The 27,346-nt window shown below is 36.5% G+C and overlaps 1 protein-coding gene and 1 pseudogene across 4 annotated transcripts in view; one reads left to right on the top strand and one right to left on the bottom strand.

The window, feature by feature from the left end:
- The window catches only part of EPC1 (enhancer of polycomb 1), a 123,604-nt gene extending 96,648 nt beyond the window's left edge, over window positions 1-26,956 (top strand). For 2 of the 4 annotated variants that reach the window (XM_037037801.1, XM_037037799.1), the window contains exons 10-15: window positions 13,684-14,030; window positions 21,590-21,708; window positions 21,789-21,875; window positions 23,208-23,349; window positions 23,454-23,817; window positions 25,578-26,956. In XM_037037801.1, coding sequence (XP_036893696.1) covers window positions 13,684-14,030; window positions 21,590-21,708; window positions 21,789-21,875; window positions 23,208-23,349; window positions 23,454-23,817; window positions 25,578-25,650 — 1,132 coding nt within the window. In that variant the 3' untranslated portion in view covers window positions 25,651-26,956. Of the gene's footprint in view, window positions 1-13,683; window positions 14,031-21,589; window positions 21,709-21,756; window positions 21,876-23,207; window positions 23,350-23,453; window positions 23,818-25,577 lie in introns of those variants that run through there. The other 2 variants (XM_037037800.1, XM_037037802.1) reach the window with 2 other exon arrangements.
- Window positions 147-10,144, bottom strand: LOC118981079 (polyadenylate-binding protein 1-like; annotated as a pseudogene).
- Window positions 26,957-27,346: the final 390 nt, after the last annotated feature.

Raw genomic sequence — 27,346 nt, 5'->3', positions numbered from 1 at the left:
AAAACATTAATTTGTTTTTATATTTCACTATTTGGCGTGGGGGTGGGGTGTTGTTTTTAAGTCAATAAGTAATCTGGATCTAGCATTATGTTTGCTAGACCTGGCATTTGCTCAGTATATAAGGTCCAAAGTTTCCTTTCCTTTTTATTTATTTTCTATTTTGCAATGTTTTTTTCATAATATTTAAGTTTTTTGATGTTTAGGTATTTTTCTTCAGTGAAGCACAAGTTTCTTTTCGGGGCTCCTGATCAGTTTTAAACAGTTGGAACACCAGTGGCACGATTCACTGCTTTCTGGGAGGCCTCTTCAGCTTGGTGGGCTTGTAGTACAGCTACAGCTTCATCAACTTTAGAATGGAGAGACAATGGAGGCGCAAGCATATGAAGAAATTTTGAATTATCAGTCTCCAACAACATGCCAATGATTTTTTACCAGCAAGAGTAGGGTGCATGGCTTGAAGGAGAGGAAACAGCCATTCATCCAGCATCTGCTTTTGCTGTTGAGGTGGGGCAGATGCCAGCATGGAAGCAGTTCAAGGCTCCTCACCTTGTTCATGAACAGCAGGCTACTACATGGTATTGTGGCTGTGCATTACAATGTTGAGGATTGCAAACTCCCACAGTGTATTTGTACTATGGGATGCTGCGGACAGCAGGAGTAGCTGCAGTAGCAGCAGTTGCAGGACGTGGACCCATTGTCTTTGTTAATGTGTTAGCAGTACGCTGTGTGGACATGATTCCTGGAACCTGTGAAAAAGTTGGTCTCATAGTACTAAACGGTGGTCTAGGAGCGGCTGGGCAAATAGGACCGAGCATATTTAGGAATGGATGAGATCTGGTACCCTGAGCAGTCCAGTAAGGACTTGGTCTTAGTTGAGCAATTTGGCTAGAAGGATAGTATGCAGGATGGTTCTGAGTCTTTGAGGTAGCTGCCATGAAGTAACCTGAAAGAGGTGCTGGCTGGTAGGGGTTGAGTCTGGGGTTGGGCACAGCTCTCACACTCGCAATTCTCTGCATATACTGGTTAGTGAGGTGAGCCTGGTGTTCTTTGTACTGAGCTAAAGCTACATATGATGGCTTGGTAGCCACAATTCTAGCATTCATTACTGTGACTTGCTTTAGTAGCTTCTTCTGGGGAGGACAAACGTACAAAACCAAACCTTTTGTCCCTACCACCCTCCATCATAACCTTTGCACTAGTGATTGTACCAAATGGAGAAAACTTTCTAGAGAAGTTCAGCATCAATGCTATCATCAAGATTTTTTACATAAAGGTTAACACCCTGATATCTGGTAATCTTATCTTGCTTCACCTGTTCAAATTTGCACTTAAGTTCCATCTGCCCTTCCACTTTTTTCTGAGCTCAGGCAACATAAATTTGTTTTCTGTTAAGCTCTTTTCCACTCATCTCATACACAGATTTCTGTGCATCTTCATGCCTTTTGAAGTGTACAATTCCAAAGCCTTTGGATTTTCCATTTTCATAGGTCATTACTTTCACACTCAGGGTGGGCCCAAACTTGCCAGTGATCCTTAAGGTGTTCATCATCCATGTCTTCTTTTTTTTTTTTAATTTGTTTAATTGTTGTTCAAGTAGTTTTCTGTGTTTTACTCCCATCCCAGCCCACACCCGGCCCAGTGCTCCCCACCTCCCTTCCATTTCCAACCCCCCCCTTATTTGTTCTCCATGTGTCCCTTAAACTACTTCCTGTAAATCCTTCCCCTTTTCCCCTGAAATTTCCTCCTCTCTCCCCTCTGTTCACTGTCCGCCTATTCTCTATTTCAATGTCTTTGGTTATATTTTGCTTGCTTGTTTGTTTTGTTGTTTAGCTTCCTGTTAAAAATGAAATCATATGGTATTTGTCTTTCACCACCTGGCTTATTTCATACAGCGTAATGCTTTCCAGTTCCATCCATGCTGTTGCAAAGAGTAGGAGCTCCTTCTTTCTTTCTGCTGCATACAATTCCATTGTGTATATGTACCATACTTTTTGGATCCATTCATTTACTGATGGGCACCTTGGTTGCTTCCAACTCTTGGCTATTGTAAATTGTGCTGCTATGAACATCAGGATGCATAGGTTCTTTTGGGTTGGTGTTTCAGGGTTTTTAGGATATACTCCTAGCAGTGGAATTGCTGGGTCAAAAGGCAGATCCATTTTTAGATTTCTGAGAAAATTCCATACTGTTTTCTATAGTGGTTGTACCAGTCTGCAGTGCCACCAACAGTGCACTGGGGTTCCCTTTTCCCCACAACCTCTCCAACATTTGTTGTTTGTTGCTTTGTTTATGATGGCCATTCTGACCTGTGTAAAGTGGTATCTCATTGTAGTTTTAATTTGAATCTCTGGTAGCTAGCAATTCTGAGCATCTTTTCATGTGTCTCTGGATCCTCTGTAGGTCCTCTGTGGAGAAATGTCTTTTCAAGTCCTTCACCCTTTTTTTAATTGGGTAGCTTCTCTTCGTAGTTTTTAATATATTTCGGAGAATAAACCAATATATTGGCAAATATATTTTCCCATATGGTTGATTCTCTTTTTATTTTAATACTGTTTTCTTTAGCCATGCAGAAGCTTTTTATTTTGATGAGATCCCATTTGTTTATTCTTTTCTTTATGTCCCTTGCTCTAGGAGACATATCAATTAAAAAGTTGCTGCATGAAATATCTGAGATTTTCCTGCCTATGTTCTCCTCTAAGACTTTAATAGTATCACAACTTTTACTTGAATCGTTTATCCACCTTGTATTTATTTTTGTGTATGGTGTAAATTGGTCCTTGGATTTTAATTTTTCTGCATATACCTGTCCAGCTCTCCCGACACCATTTATTGAAGAGGCTATTTTTACTTTGTTTTTTTGTGGCTGCCCCCTGTATCGAATATTAATTGACTGTAGGGTTTATTTCTGGGCTCTCCGTTCTGTTCCATTGGTCTCTCTGTCTGTTTTTATGCCAGTATCAGGCTGTTTTAAGTACAGTGGCCTTGTAATACAATTTGGTATCAGGTATTGTGATCCCTCCTACTTTGTTCTTCTTTCTCAAAATTACAGCAGCTGTTTTGGGTCATTTATGGTTCCATATAAATTTTTGAAGTGTTTGTTCTATGTCTGTGAAATATGCCATTGGTACTTCAATAGGTATTGCATTGAATCTGTAAATTGCTTTGGGTAGTGTGGACATTTTGATGATGTTAATTCTTCTAGTACATGAACAAAATATATGTTTCAATTTGTGTCTTCCTTGATTTCTTCTGTGTTGTGTACTTTTCTGAGTAGCGGTCTTTTACCTTCTTGCGTATGTTTATTCCAAAGTATTTTAATTTTCTTATTGCTGTATCAAATGAGACTTTGTTCTTGATTTCTGCTTCTGCTGTTTCATTGTTGGTATACAAAAATGCCTTTGATTTCTGAATATTGACATTGTATCCCACTGTTTTTCCAAATTCATTTATTAGGTCTAGCAGTTTGGCAGAGGTTGTAGGATTTTCTTTGTACACTATCATGTCATCTGCAAACAATGACAGTTTTCTTTCCTTCTTTGTGATGTGGATGCCTTTTATTTCCTTTTCTTGTCTGATCGCTGTGGCTAAAACTTCCACAACTATGTTGAATGGAAGTGGTGAAAGTGCACAACCTTGTCTTGTTCCTCATCTTCGCGGGCAAGATTTTAGTTTTTCCCCATTCAGCATGATGATAGCTACAGGTCTCTCATATATGGCCTTTATTATGTTGAGGAATGCTCCTTCTAGTCACACTTTGCTGAGTGTTTTTCTTATAAATGAGTGCTATACTTTATCGAATGCTTTTTATGCATTTATTGATATGATCATGTGACTTTTGTCTTTGCCTTTGTTTATGTGATGTATTACATTTACTGATTTGCGAATATTGAACCATCTTTGCATCCCTGGGGTGAATCCCACTTGGTCATGGTGTATGATCTTTTTAATGTATTGCTGGATATGGTTTGTGACTATTTTGTTGAGGATTTTAGCATCTATGTTCATCAGTAATATTGGCCTGAAGTTTTCTCTTTGTTGTGTCTTTGTCTGGTTCTGGAATTAGGAGGATGCTGGCTTCATAAAAAGAGTTTGGGAGTCTTTTATCTTCCTGGTCTTTTTGGAATAACCTGTGAGGGATAGGGGTTAGTGCTTCCTTAAATGCTTTGTAGAAAATTCTGTCAAACTGTCTGGTCTAGGGCTTTTGCCTGTTGGGAGTTTTTTTATTACTGCTTCAAGTTTGTTTGCTGTTATTGCTGTGTTCAGACTTTCTGATTCTTCCTCATTGAGTTTTGGAAGATTATATTTTTCTAGAAATTGTCCATTTCACCTGTCCATTTCACCTAGATTTTCAAATGTCTTGGCATACAGTTCTTCATATTAATTTCTTACACTCCTTACAGAAATTTGTATTTCTGTGGTATCAGTTGTAATCTCTCCACTTTCATTTCTGATTGTGTTTATTTGGGTCCCCTTTGTTTTTTTACTTGATGAGCCTGCTTAAAGTCTTGTCAATATTGTTAACCTTTTCAAAAAACCAGCTCCTGGATTCATTGATCCTTAGAATTGTGCTTTTAGTCTCTATGTCATGTAATTCTGCTCTGATGTTGGTAATTTCCTTCCTTCTACTTGCTCTGTGCTGTCTTTGTTCTTCCTCAAGTTCTTGTGGGCATAGGCTTAGGTTGTTTCTTTGAAATGTTTGTATTTTTCATTCTGGGTTTCTTTTTTGTTGTTGTTGTTGTTTTTGTTTTTTGTTTTGTTTTTCATCAGGAATGCCTATCTTTCTTTTTATTTCTTTTTCAATTATTGTTCAAGTACAGTTTTCTGTCTTTTACTCCCATGCCAGCCCACCCCTCCCAGTGCTCCCACCTCCCTCCCATTTCCCACCCCCCCTTTCCTTTTGTCCATGGGTCCTTTACATTTTTTCTAGTGAATTCTTACCCTTTTGCCCCTGATATTCTCTCCCCTCTCCCCTCTGGTCCCTGTCAGCCTGTTCTGTATTTTAGTGTCTTTAGTTATATTTCGTTTGCTTGTTTGTTTTGTTGTTTAAGTTCCTGTTAAAGATGAGATCATGTGATATTTGTCTTTCACCACCTGGCTTATTTCACTCAGCATAATGCTTTCTGGTTCCATCCATGCTGTTGCAAAGGGTAGGAGCTCCTTCTTTCTTTCTGCTGCATACAATTCCATTGTGTAAATGTGCCATAGTTTTTGAATTGACTCATTTACTGATGGGCACCTTGGTTGCTTCCAACTCTTGGCTATTGTAAATTGTGCTGCTATGAACATCAGGGTGCATAGGTTCTTTTGGATTGGTGATTCAGGGTTTTTAGGATATACTCTTAGCAGGGGAATTGCTGGGTCAAAAAGCATATTCATTTTTAGTGTTCTTAGAAAATTTCATACTGTTTTCCATAATGGTTGTACTAGTCTGCAATCCCACCAACAGTGAACGAGGGTCCCCTTTTCCCCACAACCTCTCCAACATTTGTTGTTTGTTGCTTTGTTTATGATGGCCATTCTGACCTGTGTAAAGTGGTATCTCATTGTGATTTTAATTTGCATCTCTCTGATAGCTAGCGATTCTGAGCATCTTTTCATGTGTCTCTGGATCCTCTGTATGTCCTCCTTGGAGAAGTATATGTTCAAGGCTTTCCCCATTTTTTAATTGGGTTAGTTGTCTTCTTAGAGTGAATTCTTGTGAGTTCTTTGTGTATTTTGAAGATTAAACCCTCGTCTGAGGCATCATTGGCAAATATATTTTTCCAAACAGTTCATTATCTTTTTATCTCAATACTGTTTTCTTGAGCTATGCAGAGGCTTTTTATTTTGATGAGATCCCATTTGTTTATTCTTTCGTTTATGTTCCTTGCTCTAGGGGACATATCAGTAAAAATGTTGCTGCGTGAAATATCTCTGAGATTTTCCTGCCAGTGTTCTCCTCTAGGATTTTAAAGGTGTCACAGCTTATATTTAAGTCTGTTTTCCACCTTGAATTTATTTTGGTGTATGGTGTGAGTTGGTGCTCAAGTTTCATTTTTTTGCATGTAGCTGTCCAGTTCTCTCAACACCATTTGTTGAAGAGGCTATCTTTACTCCATTTTATGTTACTGCTCCCTTTCTTGAATAGTAATTGACTGTAGAGGCTTAGGTTTATTTCTGGGCCCTCTGTTCTATTCCATTGGTCGATGTGCCTGTTTTTATGCCAGTACCAGGCTGTTTTGATTACAGTGGCCTTGTAATACAGTTCGATATCAGGTATTGTGATCCCTCCTACTTTGTTCTTCTTTCTCAAAATTACAGCAGCTATTTCGGGTCATTTTTGGTTCCATATAAATTTTTGAAGTGTTTGTTCTATGTCTGTGAAATATGCCATTGGTACTTCAATAGGTATTGCATTGAATTTGTAAATTGCTTTGGGTAGTATGGACAGTTTGATGATGTTAATTCTTCCAATCCATTAACATGGTATATGTTGTTATTTGTTTGTGTGTTTCTTGATTTCTTTCTTCAGTGTTGTGTAATTTTCTGCATACAGGTCTTTTACCTCCTTGGTTAGGTTTATTCCTAAGTATTTTATTTTTCTTTTTGTTATATTGAATGGGATATTTTAAAATTTCTATTTCTGCTGTTTCATTGCTAATGTACAAAAATGCCTTTGATTTCTCGGTATTGACTTAGTATCCTGCTATTTTGCCAAATTCATTTATTAGGTTGAGCAGTTTTTTAGCGGAGTGTATAGGATTTTCTATGTACACTATCATGTCATCTGCAAACAGTGACAGTTTTGTTTCCTCCTTTTTGATTTGGATGCCTTTTATTTCCTTTTCTTGTCTGATCACTGTGGCTAAAACTTCCAATACTATATTAAATAGAAGTGGTGAAACTGGACAACCTTGTTTTGTTCCTGATCTTAGTGAAAGAGGTTTTAGTTTTTCCCCATTCAGTATATTGTTGGCTGTAGGTCTCTCATATATGGCCTTTATTATGTTGTGGAATGCTCTCTCTATTCCCACTTTGCTGAGTGTTTTTATTATAAATGGGTTTTGTACCCTGTCAAAAGCTTTTTCCACATCTATTGATATGACCATGTGATTTTTGTCTTTGCTTTTATTTATGTGATTTATTACATTTACTGATTTGCAAATATTGAACCAGCCTTGCATCCCTGGCATGAATCCTACTTGGTGGTGGTGTATGATCTTTTTAATGTATTGTTGGATGGGATTTGCCAATAGTTTGTTGAGGATTTTAGCATCTACGTTCATCAGCAGTATTGGCCTGACGTTTTCTTTCTTTGTTGTATCTTTATCTGGTTTTCGAATTAGAATGATGCCGGTTTCATAAAAAGAGTTGGGAAGTTCTCCCTCCTTTTGATATTTTTTGGAATAGTCTGTGAAGAATAGTGGTTAGCTCTTCCTTAAATGCTTTGTAGAATTCTCCTGTGAAACCATCTGGTCCAGGGCTTTTGTGTGATGGGAGTTTTTTTTATTACTGCTTCAATTTCATCTGCTGTCATTGGTCGGTTCAGGCTTTCTTCTTCTTCTTCATTGAGTTTTGGAAGATTATATTTTTCTGTAAATTTGCCCGTTTCACCTAGGTTTTCAAATTTCTTGGCATACAGTTCTTCATAGTAATTTTTTCAAATCCTTTTTATTTCTGTGGTGTCAGTTGTAATTTCTCCTCTTTCATTCCTGATTGTGTTTATTTGGGTCCTCTCTCGTCTTTTCTTGATGAGTCTACTTTATGGCTTGTCAATTTTGTTAATCTTTTTGAAAAAACAGCTCCTGGATTAATTGTCCCTTAGAATTGTGCTTTTATTCTCTATGTCATTTAATTCTGCTCTGTTCTTTATTTCCTTCCTCCTGCTTGCTCTCGGCTATCTTTGTTGTTTCTAAAGTTCTTGTAGGTGTAGGGTTATGTTCTTTGTTTGAAATGATTCTGTCCTTTTTAGGTAGGCCTGTTTCACTATGAACTTCCCTCTCAGGACTGCCTTTGTTGTATCCCATAAGTTTGGTTTTGAGTTCATTGCTATTTGTTTCCAGAAACCTTTTGTTTTCTTCCCTAATTTCATTCTTGACCCATTTGTTCTTTAATAGCATGCCATTCGATCTCCATGATTTTGAGTGTTTGGGGTTTTTTCCTTTGTGTTTGGTGTCTAGTTTCAGTCCCTTGTCGTTGGAGAAAATGCTTGGTATGATTTCAGTTTTCTTGAATTTGTTGAGGCTTGTTTTGTGTCCTATTGTTAGATCCACCAACCACGAGAACAAATGTCGGAGACTTTCAGGGATTCAAAGATGTTAATTTATTGGCCAAGTTTAACCTGGACAGGGGCGATCCCCCCAGAGATACTGTGCCCACTGGGGGCTCGTCCAGGATTCATGCCTAGCGCTTACAGCTAAGTCCTTATATACAGGTCATCAAGCAGGCGTTTTTGCACAGAGGCATATTATTGGCTTACAGGGTCCACACTCGTGAAAAAGGGTGGGGTCTGACTCAACTGAAAGGGAAATTTTGAAACTAATCAGATGGCAATCAACTTATAGGGTGTCTGCTAGGGTTTCAGGCTCCTTGGGGCTGAGGCCATTGTTCTTGTTCCCAACACTATCATGTGGTCTGTCTTTGAAAATGTTCCATGTACATTTGAAAAGAATGTGTATTTAGCTCCTTTGGGATGTAGGGCTCTATATATATCAGTCAAGTCCATTTCATCTAGGGTGTTGTTTAGTGCAGCTATATCTTTGTTGATATTTTGTTTGGAAGATCTGTCCATTTTTGACAGTGGGGTGTTAAAATCCCCAACTATAATTGTATTGCTGTCAATATCTTTCTTGAAGTCCTCTAAGATTTTCTTTATATATTTGGGTCCTCCTATGTTGGGTGCATATTTATTTACAATGTTCATGTCTTCTTGGTGGAATCTTCCCTTGAATATTATGAAGTGACTTTCTGCGTCTCTGTTTATGGCCCTTTTTTCTAACATCTATTTTACCTGGTGTGAGTATTGCTAACCTGTCTTTTTTTTTCTTGTCCATTTGCTTGGAATATTTGTTTCTAGACCTTCACTTTTAGTCTTTGTAGGTGTTTTGTTTGGACGTGGGTCTCTTGTTGGCAGCAAATGTGTTGGTCATGCTTTCTTATCCATTCAGCTATTCTATGTCTTTTAATTGGAGCATTTAATCCATTTATGTTTAAGGTTATTATTGATAGGTACTTATTCATTGCCATTTTTATACCTGTGCTCCCTCTTTGTCTTTTCCTTCTTTTCCTTAGCATCTCTTACGGAGCTGGTTTGGTGGAGACATATTCTTTTAGACTTCTTTTGTCTGGGAAGCTCCTTATTTGACTGTCATCTATCTTGATTGAGAGCCTTGCTGGATAAAGTAGCCTTTCTTGCAGGCGTCTGGTTGCCATTACTTGGAATATTTCTTGCCATTCACTTCTGGCTTGGAGCGTTTCCATTGAGAAGTCAGCTGCTAGCTTTTTTGAGGCTCCTTTGTGTGTTACTTCCTTTTTCTCCCTTGCTGCTTTTAAGATTCACTCTTTGTCTTAGAATTTTGCCATTTTAAGTGTGATGCTTCTTGACGTGAGCCTCTTTGGTTTCCTCTTGATTGGGACTCTCTGTGATTCCTGGATATGTGTGACTTTTTCTCTCATAGGATTAGGGAAATTTTCCATCATACTTTTTTCAAACAGGTTTTCTATCCCTTGCTCTTCTTCTCCTTCTGGTATCCCTATTATACAGATATTATTATGTTTCATGTTGTCCTGTATTTTCCTTAGTCCCTCTTCATTCTTTCTGAGCCTCTTTTCCTTTTCTTGCTCTTTCTATTTGTTTTTTTTCCTTGTCCTCCAGGTCACTCATCCCATCTTCTGTTTCATTGAGCATGCTTCTGAATCCTTCTGTGTTCTTCAGTTCTGAAATTGTATTCTTCATTTACTCTTGGCCCTTGTTGATAGTTACTATTTTCTTTTTCATGTTGATACATTTTGTAGAGAGTTCATTGTAGTTTCCCTGTAATTTCTGGTAATTCACGGTGAGCTCATTGAGCTTCCTGATAACCATTGCTTTGAACTCAATACGCGATAATTGAGTTGCCTCTACTTCATTTAGTATTCTTTTCGAGGCTTTCTCCTTTCCTTTCATTTTGGGATTATTTCTTCATCTTCCTATTGTTTGTGAGACTCTTGTTAGTTCCATCTTCTTAAATTTATCAGTTTTGACTCCCTGGGTTTCTGATGTGAACTTCTATGGCAGAACACCTGTGAGATTGAGTGGTGCCATCTCATTGTTTCCTGAGCTCACTGGTTTGGGGCTGTCGTTTATATCAGCCTGTGTTTGTATTTGGCTTTCGATTGTTGTCAGATCTTTCTTTGGCGGGTCTTTCACACCAGCTGGTTAAGGTTAACTAAGGGTCACTCTTTCCACCACCTCTTGTATTTTGTTGTGCTGGTGCAGGCAGTTTCTGTTGAAGCTGGTTCTTCCGTGTCTACAAGCTTTTTAGGATTTTTTCCTGCTCTTGTTCACTGTTCGTTCTGGATAATTCATCCACTATTTAGTTGTATTTCCAGAGAGGTCCTGAATTGGGGTCAGTGTGGCTTCCACTCCCCCTTTCACCTTCTTCTATTGTTATCTGTTGGTAGTTCCTTTGTTGGTGGGTTTCCTCTTCCAGCAGGTATCCTGGTGTTCACAGCTTCCACCTATTCTTTATTGTGATTATTTTGAGGGGGAAGGCAAAATGGTACAGCAAAAGTGTATTCTATAATATTTACAGTATCAGCTCATAGAGAAGGGATAGGGGATCCTTTAGCTATGTACAGTGTTAACTGTGATATTCCACTCAACTAGCTACTTTTTAGAAAGAGTGGAACGCCCTGGCTGGTGTAGCTCAGTGGATTGAGCTCCTGCCTGTGAACCACACAATCGCAGTTCGATTCCCAGTCAGGGCACATGCCTGGGTTGCAGGCCAGTTCCCAGCAGGGGACCCAAGAGAGGCAACCATACATTGATATTTCTCTCCTCTCCTTCCCTCCCTCTCTAAAAGATAAATAAATAAATAAAATAAAAAGAAAGAAAGAGTGGAAAGACAATAAGACTCTTCCTGGGGAGAAAAGGATTGTGAGTTGGATCTAGAAAGCAGTGAGCTTGTGGGGGGTCAGATTCTGAAGTAAGATTTTCTATCATTCTATCATTTTTCTATCATTCTATCATTTCTATCATTCTATCATTTCTATTTTCTATCATTCTGAGTAAATGATAGAAAATAGGTATAGTGTGTGAGGGAATAGAGTTAACCTCAACAGTAATAGAGTTCAGGAAACCATGTAGTGGGCTAAGATCTGGGAGGGGTGCTCTGTAGTTATTCGTTAGAATAATAATGGAGCAACAATCATATGACAGAATCTGGATAACAAGAATAGGAAGTATGGGACTTAGAGTAGTGTGCTAATGGAACACAAGTGAAGTGAAAGACAGTAAATTAACAATACACTATGAAAGAGAGAACAAGGGAAACCAGTCAAACAATAAAATTTAACCAGCCAAGCAAAGAGGCTAAACAGAAAGAAGAGGAATACGAAAGTACTAATAAAATAAAAGATGTAAGAATAATGAAAAAATGATAATACAAATATGCAATAACTTGAAGGTTCTCTGTAGTAGCAAAGTGAAATTTGTCTCACTATCTTAGCTGTTGGATGCCCCCTGTTTGGGTCCAACTCTGGTCTTTTCACAGTTCCAGGTTTTTTTGTCTCACTTGTGGGAATTTTTTTTTTTTTTTAAGGAGGAGGGAGGAAGGAAGAAGAGATAAAATGGGAAAGAAAGGAAGGACGAATAAAACAAGAAAGAGGCAAAGAGAGGAAAACGGAGTTAAAAGATAGAAAATAAAGAATTACTTTATCAAAGAAAAAAAAAGCCTCTTGCTGCCTTCAAACTGGCCAAACCACTTTTGCTGGTCTTTCTGGCTGCAGGAGGCTGAGGGGAGGGGTGATTAGTTTTGCTCTCCTCCCTCTCTGCACTCAGTCAGCTTCCAGCCCTTTTTTTCAGCGGTCTCTGGTCCTGCAGGTTCCACAGGTTCGGGCATGCACTCTACCTAGGGCTTTGGGTGTGGTCTCCAGACCTTCCTCAGAGTGCACTCTCCCTGGCACTTTCCCTGTTATGCTGTCCTGTGTGCTTGGCCAGGTGCCTCTGATCCCTCAGGTTCAGGTGCACACTTCCCAGTCTTCCCAGGTCTATGAGAGTACAGGTGAGGCCTTGCAAGCCACCTCGGGAACAATGCCTAGCTGGTTGGGAGGAGGCCAGGATGGCTGCTACCCGGGAATTCCCCAAACATTGTCTCTTTTTTCACTTTTTCTTTTTGAGAAATTCCTCCCGTTCAAGCTTATTGCTCCATACAGAGGCCTGGCCTCTCACACAACCCAATTCTCCAACCAGACGGAGGACTATCCAGGTCAGGGCTCATCCCAGCCCCACTCTCATCTCTCCCCAGCCAGTGTCCACAGACTCCATGGGTGCTCACAGCCCATGTGTGTTTGCCACTTAGTCCTTATTCCCCTCTCAGTGACTTAAAGTAACCAGGTCTCTCCTGCTGCTGCTCAATCCTTGCTTGGCAGGGGAGAGCCGTTAACCCAGCTCTCTCCCAAGAACCCTATGGCTGGGCCTGGGGCTGCAGCTGCCCTGGTCCCCAAGCTGGTCCCAGGGACCTTATTGTCCTGAAGCACTCTCCTTACCATCTGGTTTTTTAATGCCCTCCACAATTTTTGGTCTCCTATCTTCATGTATTCCAGGGTACTGTTGGCTGTTCGCTCTGTTCCTCCGCAAATTGGCTAGGTTTTTCTCTTGTGTGTAGGGGGAAGTGGAATCTGCTCCCTCCTACCTCACTGTCATCTTCAGTCTCCCTATTTTTTTTAATTTTATTAAAACTTTGGGGATGACAATGGTTAATAAATTACAGGTTTCAGGTGTCCAGTTCTGCAATAGATCATCTGTATAATGCATTGTGTGTTCACCACCCAAAGTCAAATCTGCTTCTGTATCCAAAATATATTTTATTTAGCACTTTTTCCCATGTCATTACATTGGTATCAGTAGTAGTAAGAATTCTGTTTGTTTGCTATATTGTATTTTATACTAGCATGAATCAGTGTTAGCATGTTAAAGTGGAGTCATTTATAAAGTTTAAATTTATAACATCTCAGATATTTTATTTATTAGAAATTTTAAACATACCTTTTACTGCTTTTCTCCTGCCTCCTCCCCATCCCTCAAAAAATATGATGTTTTTACTTAAATAGATAACAGATATGTTAGCAACATTTTATAAAGTGTTTTGGTGCTTTGTAATGGCAGTGACAATCTTCAATATAAAAAAGTAATTTGAAAAGTAAAATACTTTGATATCTTATCAGTAACTTATATTGGTAGGCTATCCAGTAGAATTACAACTCTTACAGTTGTAAAATATTTACCTTATTCTTTGAGGTAAATGAAATCATTATAAATAACATAAAAGAAAGAACCTTTATCAGATACTGGCATTTTAGCATATAGAGCTAAATACTACAATAATCAAATTTAAATATTAAGTATGAGATGGCTTTTTGGAGTGGGAAGAGAAAGAACCCTCTTTTTTATACCATTTTTGAATAGGTATTTTACAAACATGTTTTCTGCCTTATTTTTAATAGGGTCTTATTGGACAGAGCTCACTCAGACTATGACAATGTGTTTCGCCATCTGGATTTGGAATTGCTGTCCTCAACACAACATTCTTCAGTCAATCAGTCTGCCAATACCTCAGAAACAAATACCTCGGACAAATCTTTCTCTAAAGACCTCAGTCAGATACTAGTCAATATCAAATCATGTAGATGGCGGCATTTTAGGCCTCGGACACCATCCCTACATGACAGTGACGATGAATTCTCCTGTAGCAAATTATATAGGAGTATAACTCGAACAGGAACAGCACAGCCTGGGACCCAGTCATGCAGTACCTCTACACAAAGTAAAAACAGTGGTTCAGCACACTTTGGTATGTTTATTTGTTATGATATACATTGCTGTGGAAATGTCAGATTTATCAATTTTTTGAATATGTGGTTTATTATTATTACCACTTAGAGTCCTTTTCTCTCAAAATAGTTAAAAAAAGAAAGACCTAGGTTTAAGTATTTATTTGAATTGTTTGTACATGTGTCTTCATTTAAACATACTCACATAGAAAGGTGTGGTTTATTACTATAGGGTGGCCAAAAGTAGGTTTACAGTTGTTCATGTGGAAAATAATACAATAATAAGTAATAATAATAATGTGTTTTATGTGCTCATAACTGTAATTCTACTTTTTCCCCACTCTGTATTTAATGTATTACAATTGTTTTCTGGGTGCATTCTGGGGAACACAAGAATGAACAATTATATTTTCAAAATAATATGAAAAAATGGACCATAAAATGTTGCTGTTTTACATTTAGACACTTCTCTAGTCTTTCACTTAGTTTGCATAAATGTAGACCAGCGAGTCGGTAGATACCCAAAGCTTTATCTGTCACAGTAATTCAGAATAATTTATAAGATACATACTAATTTTTCATAGAACAATATTTAAGTTAAAAGATTATTTTAATTGGAAACATTTTAAGATAATATTTTAGCATTATAGCTATTTAGTGAAATATGTGTGAAATAAATGCTGTCTAGTTAAAATCTTTCTAAAAATTTACCTTTGTATTTTAAAGCATAAATGTGTTGAGGCATGTAGATTATATAAGTCCACTGTTAAAATTATTTTACTACAGCCCTGGCTGGCGTAGCTCAGTGGATTGAGTGCGGGCCTGTGGAGCAGAGTGTCACGATTTGATTCCCAGTCAGGGCACATGCCTGGGTTGCAGGCCAGTTCCCAGCAGTTCCTAGCAGGGGGCGCACGAGAAGCAACCATACATTGATATTTCTCTCCCTCCCTCCTTCCCTTCCCCTCTAAAGATAAATAAATAAAATCTTTAAAAACACTATGTTACTACAGATTTTTGTAAAGCTAAATAAAAATTTTGAAAGGACTATAAAAATATTTATTCTGTTTCCCTAATTATTTGATAAAGCTACAGTAAAACCTTCTAATAAATATGAAAATTTGCTTATTCCTAAAGATCTCCAGAAAAGATTTTATAAATAGTTTACTTTGTGTTTAGAAAAAAAGTACTTTGATGAAGTGGAAGTTTTTCAGCTCAGGAGAAAAATAATCACCCTTTTAGAAATTAACTAGAAGATAATTAAATTATTTGAGGCTTGACAGATTATTTATAATCCCATTAGTCTCCGTCTGTATCATAAAGAGTCAGTTTGTCTCTGCTTTTATAATCTTAATCAAAATGAAGGAGGGCTTATTTATAGTGTGAGTAGTGTACAGATTATAAAAGTATAAGCTTGTAATATGTCTTCTCTGATGGAGATTTTTAAGATGTGTAAAATTCTTTGAGATTTCACATTGAAAATTGATGTGTCCCATCAATCCCCATCTTTTCCACCTCTTAAAATAGAGAAGTTGAGTTTTGTAACCATCTTTAGGATCTTGTAATGATCTTTTATGTAAATTGTTTTGCTATACAACTTAAGTGAGCATCAATATTGTAAGACTAACTTGATTTGTGTTGGTCAAAGAATATCAGAAGGTGAACATGGAATAACATTACTGTGTGACCAAAACTTTAGCTGAAAAAAAAAAAGCTACAGTAACTCTGTAATTCTCTTTTTAATTATTTCTTCCCCTTATATATGTGATGCAACTTTTGAAAAAGTGGCCTTATCAGTTTTGTTCTGTTGCACTGAATTGTTTTTGGTTTTTCCTTCAATTTTACTAGGTCCTACTTACGCTTATGCTTAGAGAGTAGATACCGACAGATTGCTGTTGAGTAACATGTTGTTCTTTCACATTTGTTAATGTTCCAGAAATCTAAAGCTTTTCTCTTTATCCTCTCTAAAGTGCATTACAGTAGCGTTATATCATGTGTACATTTAAATGAATTTAACTGTGAGCCCCTGGAGGAAAAAAAAAAAAACTAGTAGTTCAGATGTTATACAAGTTTCTGGATACAATTCTCCTGAAAGAATGTAGTTGCAGAGTGGGCCTTTGTGGGAGCAGCAGGTGTGAATATTCATGTTGACACTTCATTCTTAGGTTAAACATTCACCTCGGGCAGTGTAATTACAATTTTAAAGATTTATTTTATAACGTGGCCCTCAAATACTACTTCATCTGGTACTCAGCCACGGAAACTCTGATCCAGTCTGATGTCAGAAGAAAAACTTGACTATATTGGGCTTATTGAAAGAGATGGATCTTCGTCATGTGATGCACTCTTAAGAAATTTTTAATTTTTATTCTCCTGACTTAATTTATTTTTTATTTTATTTTGTACAGTCCTGACTTTGGAACTTAATCATTGAGATGAGTCAGTTCATATATTTGTCTGCCGTTTAAGCCAAATAAGTGGGTTTTGATTTAGCCATTTTTTATTCTATCATTGTTTTAAATATTATGTGTGTGCTGTGATATAGTGATGCCCTCTGGACTGAGTTTTCATTTTTCTAAATAATCATCTATAGGGGCCTATTTATTCTCATTTTCAAATAGAATTATTCTAAATGAGGATATCAGGAGACCATTATTTTTAATAAGGGGAATGAACTTTTACACAGCAACTATTGTAGCCTCTTTCAGTTGCTCAGAATGTGTTTGCTTCCCAGTCTTGGCCATTATGCATTAGCTGTATGGCTAAAAGGGCAGTCTGGTTAGTCAAGTGCTAGAGTTCTGTATCCGCTGGATACTACACAGCAGAGTGATACAATGTTGAGGAACTTGGAAGGACTTACTATACGTGCACTAAGAATTTTCAGAACTAGATTTTAGCACTTAAGGATAAAGTGTGTATTGTTTAATAATCTTTACTTAATATGTGATTTGAACAGTTTCCAAATCCTAGTTTGTGTTTTTTTTAACTATAAAAGCACCTTTGAAAATTTACTCTTTGTTCGATGACTAAGTATCATTTGCATGTATTTGAGTTTGGAAAATACAGATGTCAGAATTAATACCTTTTATCATAATTAGAAAGGATTCTTTATAATTCAGAAAAACTGAAAACAGTAAAGTGATTTTTAAACAACCATTTAAATCCATGTTCAGGATTTGAAATCCTAGTTCCCAATGCAGTTTCATCAGCATTCTAAGTTGTCTAAGCTCACGTATCTGCACTAACGACTTAAGTGAATAGGAAATTTATAGCTAGAATGCTATATTCTCAATGTCTGTAGCTTAGTCAGGGCAGTTTACCTCAGTTTGTAACAAATTATAATCTTACCATAGAGAAAGAACTCTAGATTTGAGCTATTCATTGTTGGATTTTGTAACTCTGTAAGAACGTAATCCTTCCAAATATGTTTCAGAACTCAGAACTGCAGTCTCAACTAGTACCATAGTAAAACATACTAACAGTAGTTCTGCAGTTTTACAGTGACATGCAGGAGTGGTCTCACTAAATGGGACCAAAAATTTCATGTTTAAGTCAGCCAAATGAATTCAGATTCAGTTATACTGTGCCATCAAGTAAATCACCAAACTTTTGTTTTCAGATTGGATTTCTGAATCCAGTTCTGGGTAGCAGCTGATAAATGATAAAAAAAACTCATTCTAAACGATCATTTCAAGCTTACTGTTTAGGAAGTCATACTTTAATACTGTCTGGGATCATTTCATTTCTTTAAAATTAATTTTTTCTGTATTAAAATTATTTCCTGCCTGTGTTCTGCTCAAAGAAATTTATAATTGAGGGATGTCTTGAAGTAGGTGTTTAAGTTTGTTAAGGTTTTTTGGGGTTTTTTTTTTGTTTTTTTTTTTTTAATGAAGTATACCTTAGGGTAATCTAAAATCCAGTTCTCAAACTAAATTTTTGAATTATCAGGTTTTTTCCTAACTATCACCTTCCCCACCTGCACTTTTTTGATCATTTCAGTTACTCTACTCCAACTGCAAGATTGAAACCTAAAGGGCAGTAGCCTGAGTCACAGGCTACTCCAGCTGCTGGTGTACCTCATGGTAGTATTCTTGTATAAGCAGTGAGCTTATAAAATCCTAGATTATTTCATCTGAAGTCCTACCCCAGAACTGTAAGAAGCTATAAAAACAACAGTAGTTTATGGCTTCTATCTAGCCTCCTCTAGTGAGGGCAAATTTAATAACCTTGATCAGGTTGGGAGAAGTCTGTTCATATATTGAACAAAAGCTGCCTTCAAATATGTGAAGTCCTGTCATGCTCCTTCACAATTCTCAGCTTTTAATGCTGTCCCTCCCATGACTCTTGACTGCCATACTCCTGTAGGGGCTATATATACATGAGATGTTTTAAGCACTTGAGTCAAAGTTTTGTTTATTTTTTATTTAAAATCTCATTGGTTTGGGGTTGGGTTTTCCCCCTTCCCACTAGTAAATATCTTTCAGATCTCAGACAGAAGTCTCTTCATCTCTATTATGAGGTTATAGGAGGAAATCAGTAAGGATCCCTCCTGATCTAAAATTTTTTGGTTCTATGAAATGATTCTAATTCTGTCCACAAAACCATCTTGTCCATTTTTGTATGAATTGCAAACTTGACCACCACACCATAGATGAAGATAGACATACAACCTGAAAACTTTCTACCTTGATAGAGATTTAGGGAAATATGGTCATTTTTATTTATTTCCACTTAGCATCTGGTTACACTTTGAATCATAGTAGCATCCAAGATGTTCTTTGTTTTCTGTATAAATAATAATGTAAACCCCAGTTCAGATTGTACTTGATCCAGTTTACTACCTTACCAAGCTCTCCTTTCATTCACACAGCCTCTTTGATTGGAATTTTGTATTTCAGAAGAAATTTAAAATATTTGCATCTCATGGCTGAAAAGGACTACAGTGATCACCTATTTAATCTCCTTTTTATCTTAGATGAATGTACTGAATCCCAAAAGGTTTATAAGTAACTTGCCCAGGTATACTCTGCTAGTCATGATAGTCTTCAGAACTAAAATAAGATCTCTTGGCTCCCAAACCCATGGTTTTTACTACTGTTGCTTGTAACTCATGTTATCTGTACAGTTCTTCTAGATAATTTATCAGAAATATCCAGGGAAAATGTTATAACTAGAGTCTAAAATATAGAAATATCTAAGAAATAAGCCTGCATAGCTATCTAAAATGTCAGCTGCATTTTTATTTATTTATTTAAAAAGTGAAATTCATGAGAGCCTCAGGGACCAAGGAGATTAAAATGTTGATTTAAATACAGCAGAAATATCTGAAACCTTTACACATATCAATTTCCTACTTATTATTGCTAAATATTTTATTAAAACACACCACCATAAATCTCTAGCCACTGAGCTGAGCACCTAAAACAAATATGATGTTGAATGTCAACTGTAACTGAAAGACTTTTAAATTATTTTTAAAAATATTGCCCTGGCTGGTGTGGCTTAGTGGATTTGAGTGCTGGCCTGGGAACCAAAGAGTTGCTGGTTTGTTTCCCAGTCAGGGCACATGCCTGGGTTATGGGCCAAGTCCCCAGTTGGGGGCATGCAAGAGGCAACCACATCTTGATGTTTCTTTCCTTCTCTTTCTCCCTCCTTTCCCCTCTCCAGAAATAGATAAATAAAATCTTTTTCAAAAAATAAAACAAGTAAATAAATAAATACAGGTGAGGAAAAAATAGACATTGAACAAAGGGGAAAATATGCACACAAAAACATTAGGGAAGAATATTTCCATTCACATAAATGGAGTTTTACACATAGGTCTTCAGTGAATGCTAAATTATTGATTTCCCAAATCTGTAATGACCTGACCTTCCAGAAGTAGTCCCTTTTATAAAAATTTACTGAGCATTTCCTATGAGGCAACTCACTGAAACTTGGAAAAATTTTAAAGTGTAAATCTCAAAAAAAGTTAGCAAAAGTAATGAATTAAGGATCCTAAGGCTTAAACAATTGCTTTTTATGTATTTTTTAAACAGAGAAATATGTTAATAATAAGCATTCAGAACAGAATAAATTTTTGTAGATTTTCTCCAAGTTTTGATTCAACACATTTCTGTTTTATGGAATGGTCATGTTGACAGAAAGTTGCTTTTTTATTTCAATAGTCAGGGATTATCCTATTATCAATAAAAATCTTCCTTATAGAAATCAGCTCTGAGGATTTCAAACGTAGAAAAAGAAACCCATCAAAGGACAGATATCCACTAAATAGATTTGTAAGACAGAAAATTCTAAAAACCAATACACTTTTCCCAACAAGAGATTTTTTTTTTGCTCCTGTAGCCCGAAAACATAGTTCAACTCAAGTAGAAGAGTCCATATACATACTGATAACTTCTTTCACAGTTTTCTGAGTCATTCAAGATACGGTAGAATTTCTGTCTAAACATTTTGTAGTTGTACAAGTTGGAAGCTTATACTGGTAGGTGAAGATTCTTCAGGAGTTGTAGGTGAAAATTACAAAATTTGGTAAAGTGATATTCTAAATAAATTATCAAAATGCAGTTAAAGACAACAAATTAGGTTGGCAGTATTTTTAAAACATTAAACTTGAGATTGCAGAAATTATCATGATTTATAGATTCCCTGGTACCCAGGGATGCATGATAACCCTTTTTTTGTTCGTTTTGTTTTGCAATAATTCTTACTCAAACATCACAGCTTCTTAAAGAAGCCTTTAAGGTCAGATGTTGTGATTGTGTGTGCTTTTTTTTTTTTAATTGGCAAACTAAAAAAAGAAAAAGGTTTCCTTTTTAAAACTGAACACACTTTTGGGGGGGTAATAAATGAACATTTTTTTGTTTGTTTTTTTTAGAACTGAGCTCTCCATAGACAAACATAAGTAGCATAACACAGTGTCTTTCCTCAGACATCATTCTGTACAGTAAATCAACATAAACAACTTCGTTCTTATTGACTGGATTTTTTCCAGGTGGGTTAATTGGGTGGGGAAAATGAATTAATCTTAACATTTGGAGCCTCTTTTCTTCCTGTTAAACTAAAAGGATGGGTTCTTTTTTTTTTTTTTTAAGGTAATAAACCAAACCTTTTGTTTCATATAGAGGAAACGTTTATAGTGACTAAAATCAGAAAATATGTAGAACAGTTACTATTATGTTAGTGGTAATCTGAATGCATTGGGACGGTAATATAAGTAAACTAAAAATCAAATGATCATTATCAGATATCTTCTCAAGCTTAGTGCAAAGTTAAATTTCCAATATGTAGATTTTTTAAAAAGCTGGTATTACCTTTTTACACAACTTGAGAAGTGAGCAGTTCTTTCCTATGTTTACCTCAAGAAGTTTAATATTGTTTTTTTCTTTAGACTTAAGCCACTTTTATTAAATGTAGTTGTAAAAATGCTTAAGTTTTCATTTGAAGGTGATCTTTGGCAGGACCATGAGCTTTTGTCAAATGCTTTTAATTTTGCACAATTTTTTAATGCTGGAATTTTAGTATTGTAAGATGTGTCTGATATTGTTCATTTTTATAAAATGTTTCCTCATCTTATGTTCAGCATTTACAGCCGAACAATACCAGCAACATCAACAACAACTGGCACTAATGCAGAAACAGCAGCTTGCACAAATTCAGCAACAGCAAGCAAATAGTAATTCCTCCACCAACACTTCACAGGTGAGGGATTTGTCTGTCTTATGATTATCCCTCATTGTTTCCCACCAGAGTTCATCTCTAATTACCAACTGTTGTCATAGAACCTTGCATCTAACCAGCAGAAAAGTGGCTTTCACCTGAATCTACATCATAACCATTCTATGCAGGGTTTAGAAAGAACATTACAGGTGAGTATGGAAGCTGTTGCTCTGCTCCCTATTTTAAAAAGTAAAACTAAAAAGCATAGTTAAATGAGACAGAAACCCTGTATAAGTCTGACTTATAGTCTATGATGTATCTCTTTAATATATAGCCCTACTTCCACCTAGCTCATTATCTTATTATTTTAATTAGTATTACAATTTATCTAAAATTATACTAGAATAACCTCTTAGGAAAATTCACTTTTAAACCTGAAGCACGGTAAATGTTTGCCATTTAAACACATTTAAGGCTTAACAACTGAGATTTAAGCCTCCTAGCATCTTGGAAGAAAAATTCGTGTAAAAAATTAAAAGACTTCTTAATTTCTAGGCTAAGGTCTGATACTTTGCTACTTCCATTCTAAAGGGATGGTAATCTTACTATCCCAAAGGTACGTTTGATTATGTGTGTATATATGGTAAATTGAAAGATGTTTACATACTCATTTATTCATTATACGTACTTGCAAATCACTGAGATGTTTTACAAGCTTATTTCTTGTTCAACATTTTATGTTGGAGATTTATTGTTTCCACACTATAGGAGGTTGATTTGGGTAACTGATTTGTCCATGTTATATATTGTCACATATGAAGATCAAAATTTATAACACTTGAGTTATAAGATTACTTAAACATTTCTCCAATTTATAACTTATCAAAAGAAAGAAATTTGATGGCCAAAAAGTGCATAATACTTTTTTCCATAAAATAAAAGACACATTTTTCATTTTTACCAGTAACTTTAGTGATTTAGATATTTTGAGTATGGAGGCTATAATGTCTTGATTTTATTGCTATCCACTCTAACAGATCTACCCAACCATGGAGCATCATCCAGCAAGAAATCTCCAGCATGAAACTTTGCAAACCACCTTTGACATGTTCAGTCAGTCAGAGCACCTATTCCATGAACTGCACAAATCTTTTTCTGTTTCAATTATGTTTTTACCTTCCTTGAAATAATAAAGCATAATATGCCTGAAGTGTTGCATATTTTCTTCCATCCTGAATATTAAAATGACTACACAAAAATTTACCAATTTTAATGTTTCTTTTTTAAATGCATGCTGATATAACAGCTGTCACAGTACAGCCTTAACAAAATTGTTTCAAATGAAGTTAAAGACAGCTATGCACTACTAGAGCCATCTTATGGGAGGAAAAACCAAACGAACTTTTGGCCAACCCAGTATTTTAGTGGTTTGCCACTTTTGACTATATTCAAACTGTTGTTGCTATACCTGTGTAGCTTTACTATTATATTACTTTCAAACTAAGTGATGCTGAATAGATTAATTTTTATTTTCTTTTTAGGGTTTTGTTTCCAAAACTTTGGATTCTGCTAGTGCTCAATTTGCTGCTTCTGCTTTGGTGACATCAGAACAACTGATGGGATTCAAGCTGAAGGAGGATGTGGTGCTTGGGATTGGGGTGAATGGCGTCCTTCCAGCCTCAGGTAAGGATAAAGACGTTGGAGTGGTTTTGATAAGATTTGTAACACATACCTCTAATAAACAGCCAAGCTGCACATTGTTCAGATGCTTCTCTCTTTCTCTCTAGGAGTATATAAGGGCTTACACCTCAGTAGTACGACACCAACAGCACCAGTACATATGAGTCCATCAGCAGCAGGTTCAACTTCGTTACAGCCTTCAAACATGACACAGACTACAAGTTCCCACAGTGCACTGAGTCATCCACTAACTGCTGCCAATTCTGCAACAACTCAGGTTCTGATTGGGAACAACATTCGATTAACTGTCCCTTCATCAGTCGCCGCTGTTAACTCTGTTGCCCCCATAAATGCACGGCACATACCCAGGACTTTAAGTGCTGTTCCATCATCTGCCTTAAAACTGGCTGCCACAGCAAACTGTCAAGTTTCCAAGATTTCGTCTTCATCCTCTGTAGATTCAGCCCCAAGGTGAGCGGTCATTTTAAGATCAAAATGTTTGAAAAATGAATTCTACCTTAGTCTCTAGCATTGCTCTCTACTTATTGCTTTGTGTTTTTTACACTTTTCCTTATATACGTTAAAAATGTATAGATGAGAATTCCTTACTTATTCAAGAAGTAAACAGATGAATGCAATTCAGTATTGTTGAAAATTTGCACTAAATGGTATAGTGAATATTACATATATAAGCTGTAATTTGGACATCACTTTCTTACTCCGACAATATAATGTTCTTACTCCTCTACCTCTGGATGGAGCAGTTCTTGTTTGAATTCTTATTTGTCTATGATTTCTCCCACTGCTTTTGTGTAGACAGAACTGATAGAACTCACATGGCTACTGTGCTAAATAAGCTGCTCTTAATGTAAAGTCCTACAGTATTCATAACAGACCAACTTTTAATCAAACCATTGTTTTCTGGGCTAACTGGGCTTCTTGGGTTTCAATAGACTGTTTAGTCTTTGCTCATTCTCTATTTAATATTAATGGTAATTAAAGTCTTCCTGCTTACAGAATACTATGGAAAAACAAAAAGAAAGACAAGAAGTTTTCAGTGTAGTTAGAAGACAAGCATAAAAGTGAAAAGTTAAATAAAGTTGATTACAAATAATGGGTGAAAATAATTCTAGAAGTATCACAAAGCATTATATGCTTGTCAAGCTTATATAAATTATTCATAATTTCAATATAAGGAGACATACTTTCATACCAGGAGTATTCTGGTAATGTTCTACATAATAAGATTAGATTTTTATCTTGGTTGGGCAGAGAAGAGGAAGACAGAGAGTTCTGGAAATATAAGCATATTCAGAGGTTTACAAGTAAACTAGTTTTTCTAGATGTTTGGGAAGGTACTTAGTTGAAGTTGGAGTGGTAGGAAGAGGCCAGACTGAAGTTGGAGTGGTAGGAAGAGGCCAGACTTCCTCATCTGGCAGTAGCCTGGAAGGAGAAGCAGGGTTTATTAGCAACAAGCTATAGCCTTTAGTTTCTAAATCCGTGCATCCCTGTCTGCTTCTGAACTTAATAGTCATTGTCTGCTCAATACTAATCCATTCTTATTAGTATCCTGTGTCTAGTCACAGCTAGTCAATCAATTACATAGTTCTTAAATATACACTACGTGGCTTTTGTCACTATAGAATTGTATAGCCATGGAATAGTTGCAGTATATGGAAAACTTTTTATATAGCTTATTTCAGTCCCTTTGTTTTAAAGCTAGGAAACAGATCCAGAGAAGTTAATTGACAAAGTACACTGAGCAGTCAGTCTGCGTGCTGGAACAACTAAGACCCTGGTCTTCTGACTCCCAGCTCCTGTCCTGCTCTACTCTGTAAATAAAACCTTTGAGGTCCTAACATGTATATTCCTTTTTTTAAAACTCTTGTGAAAGATTTAATAGAGGAAGAAATTGAAACCAAAAACTAAAACTTGGGAATTCTTTGTGTTTTTAATATCTAGGTTGCTTGAGTGGTATGGTTTCATACATAAAGTTCTGTTGGTAATATATTTGATCATGGAATTTGTAAGTCTGACTTGTGATTTTGTATTTCTGATAATAAATTAAAAGTTTATATTTCTCTACTTGCTATCTCGTCCCAAAAGAGTCATATTTCTTTCTATTATTAAAAATATTTAAACTTTTTATTGGGAAAATGGTCTTGGTTTGTTTAATTTAGATTTGTTAGATTTGTTGCAGTAAAGTAATTTGTTGAACTTTATTTCAACAGGGAAAATCATGAATCAGAAAAGCCAGCACTAAACAACATAGCAGACAAGACAGTCGCAATGGAGGTGACGTAGCTTTCTCAGGAGTGGGACTGCAGCCTGGGACTTGATTAGGTGCTATGCATCAGGAGCATTCTGAATGCAGGGGATGATGGGATGCAGCACATGAATTTCTGTGCAGCTGTAGGGACTTGACAGCAATGCTCATCTCTCATGCTTCAATTTTTCTTTTCTTACTGTTAATAGGAAAAATCACATCTGTAAATTAAGAATACAGCAATTACCTGTACAGTACTACATATTTGTAATACCCTTGTATATATGTTACTTGAATACAGAAATGTTCATTTGTGATGCTTTGCACTTGGGGGTGGGGGGTGGGAGGGAAATAACTTGCAACAAAGAGTGTGAGATGTGAGATTGTATAGAGATGAAGTGTCATCACATCATGTGCATGGTGCGGAACCTGCTGTTTTATCTATTTATTGTGCCGTGTTTACAGTTTTTTGTACACTGTACCTTCATTGGTTCCTGTGCTGTAGTAAATGTGTTAGGTAGCTGTGGACTCCTTGGTATTTTGTAAATGGTATAACATAACTTGGTTCCCCTCTGGGTCCCTGAGTTTTCTGTGTATCGTGTGAAAAAAAAATGGTGACATACATACAGAATTTTACAAAAAAAAAAAAAGGCATCAGTGTTCAAAAAACAAAAAATGGGGAATGTGCTATTATGGGGATCATCCTGGTCTACTATCATTAGGATAAGTAACAAGCTAAAAATGAAGTCTCTTGAATCTTCCCTTCCCCACTTGCCCACAAAGCTATGGGCAGTTTCTGGTACTTAAAGCACTAATGTTATGTTGCTGCTCTACAAACAGCCCAGTAGTCCCATTTCCTTCAACACCAAAAAGTGTTAAATCAAGTATGTAAATGGAGTCCTTACAACTGGAGTTTATGTTGTCTTGCCCTTTTTTTTTAGCACAAAAGAAATTGTACTTTTTTATTGTTGAATTGTTTAAAAGACTTCATTCTTTACTTGTTCTTACAAAAAGGATATAAGGGAAAAGAATGCAGTAATTGCTGTACGTGTATCATCATTCCAGTTTCTAAAAACAGCCAGCCAGCTTTTTTCCTTTTAAGATTCTCCAGAAGGCTGCAAGGCCAGAACCACAAATATCGGGTGCCTTCCTTTGGAAATATTTGACCTCTCTTCTGTGAAGAGAATGGTACTTAACAGACTACTACCAGTGCTTTGTCAGTACCGAAGTCTGAATGCCCAGTCCAATGGCATACATTATCCTTAAGGTTTTTAATCCCACCTGGAAAAATTGTGATAGAATTCTCACAAAATAAACCCAGGGCATTACATGTTGACAAACTAATGTCTAGTCGTCTTTTGCTTTTATTTTCACCCCAAGAACTTTTGTGTGACTTTAATTAAAAGTATTCTTTAGACTGAGCCAGTGTGGCTTAGTTGGTTGGAGTAGCATCCCGTAAACCAAAGGATTGTGGGTTAGATTCCCAGTCAGAGCACATGCCTACGCTGTGGTTTGGTCAAGGCACGTTTGAGAGGCAGCCAGTCTGTGTTTTCTCTCACATTGTTTCTCTCCCTTTCTCCCTCCTTTCCCCTTTCTCTAAGGTTAATAAGCATGTCCTTGGGTGAGGTTTTTTTTTTTTTTTTAAACATTCAGCTAAAGGGGACATGAAAGTAGGAGTGAAGACTTGATCTATTTTTTTCAACAATTATTTATCAAATGATTACTCTGCTTGGG

The sequence above is a fragment of the Sturnira hondurensis genome, unplaced genomic scaffold (genome assembly GCF_014824575.4).
Source record: "Sturnira hondurensis isolate 20B ecotype Veracruz unplaced genomic scaffold, ASM1482457v3 Scaffold0023456, whole genome shotgun sequence".
In the NCBI taxonomy this organism is placed as follows: Eukaryota; Metazoa; Chordata; class Mammalia; order Chiroptera; family Phyllostomidae; genus Sturnira; species Sturnira hondurensis.
Note: the sequence above shows the minus strand (reverse complement) of the source record. Positions and strands in the feature narration are given on the sequence as shown.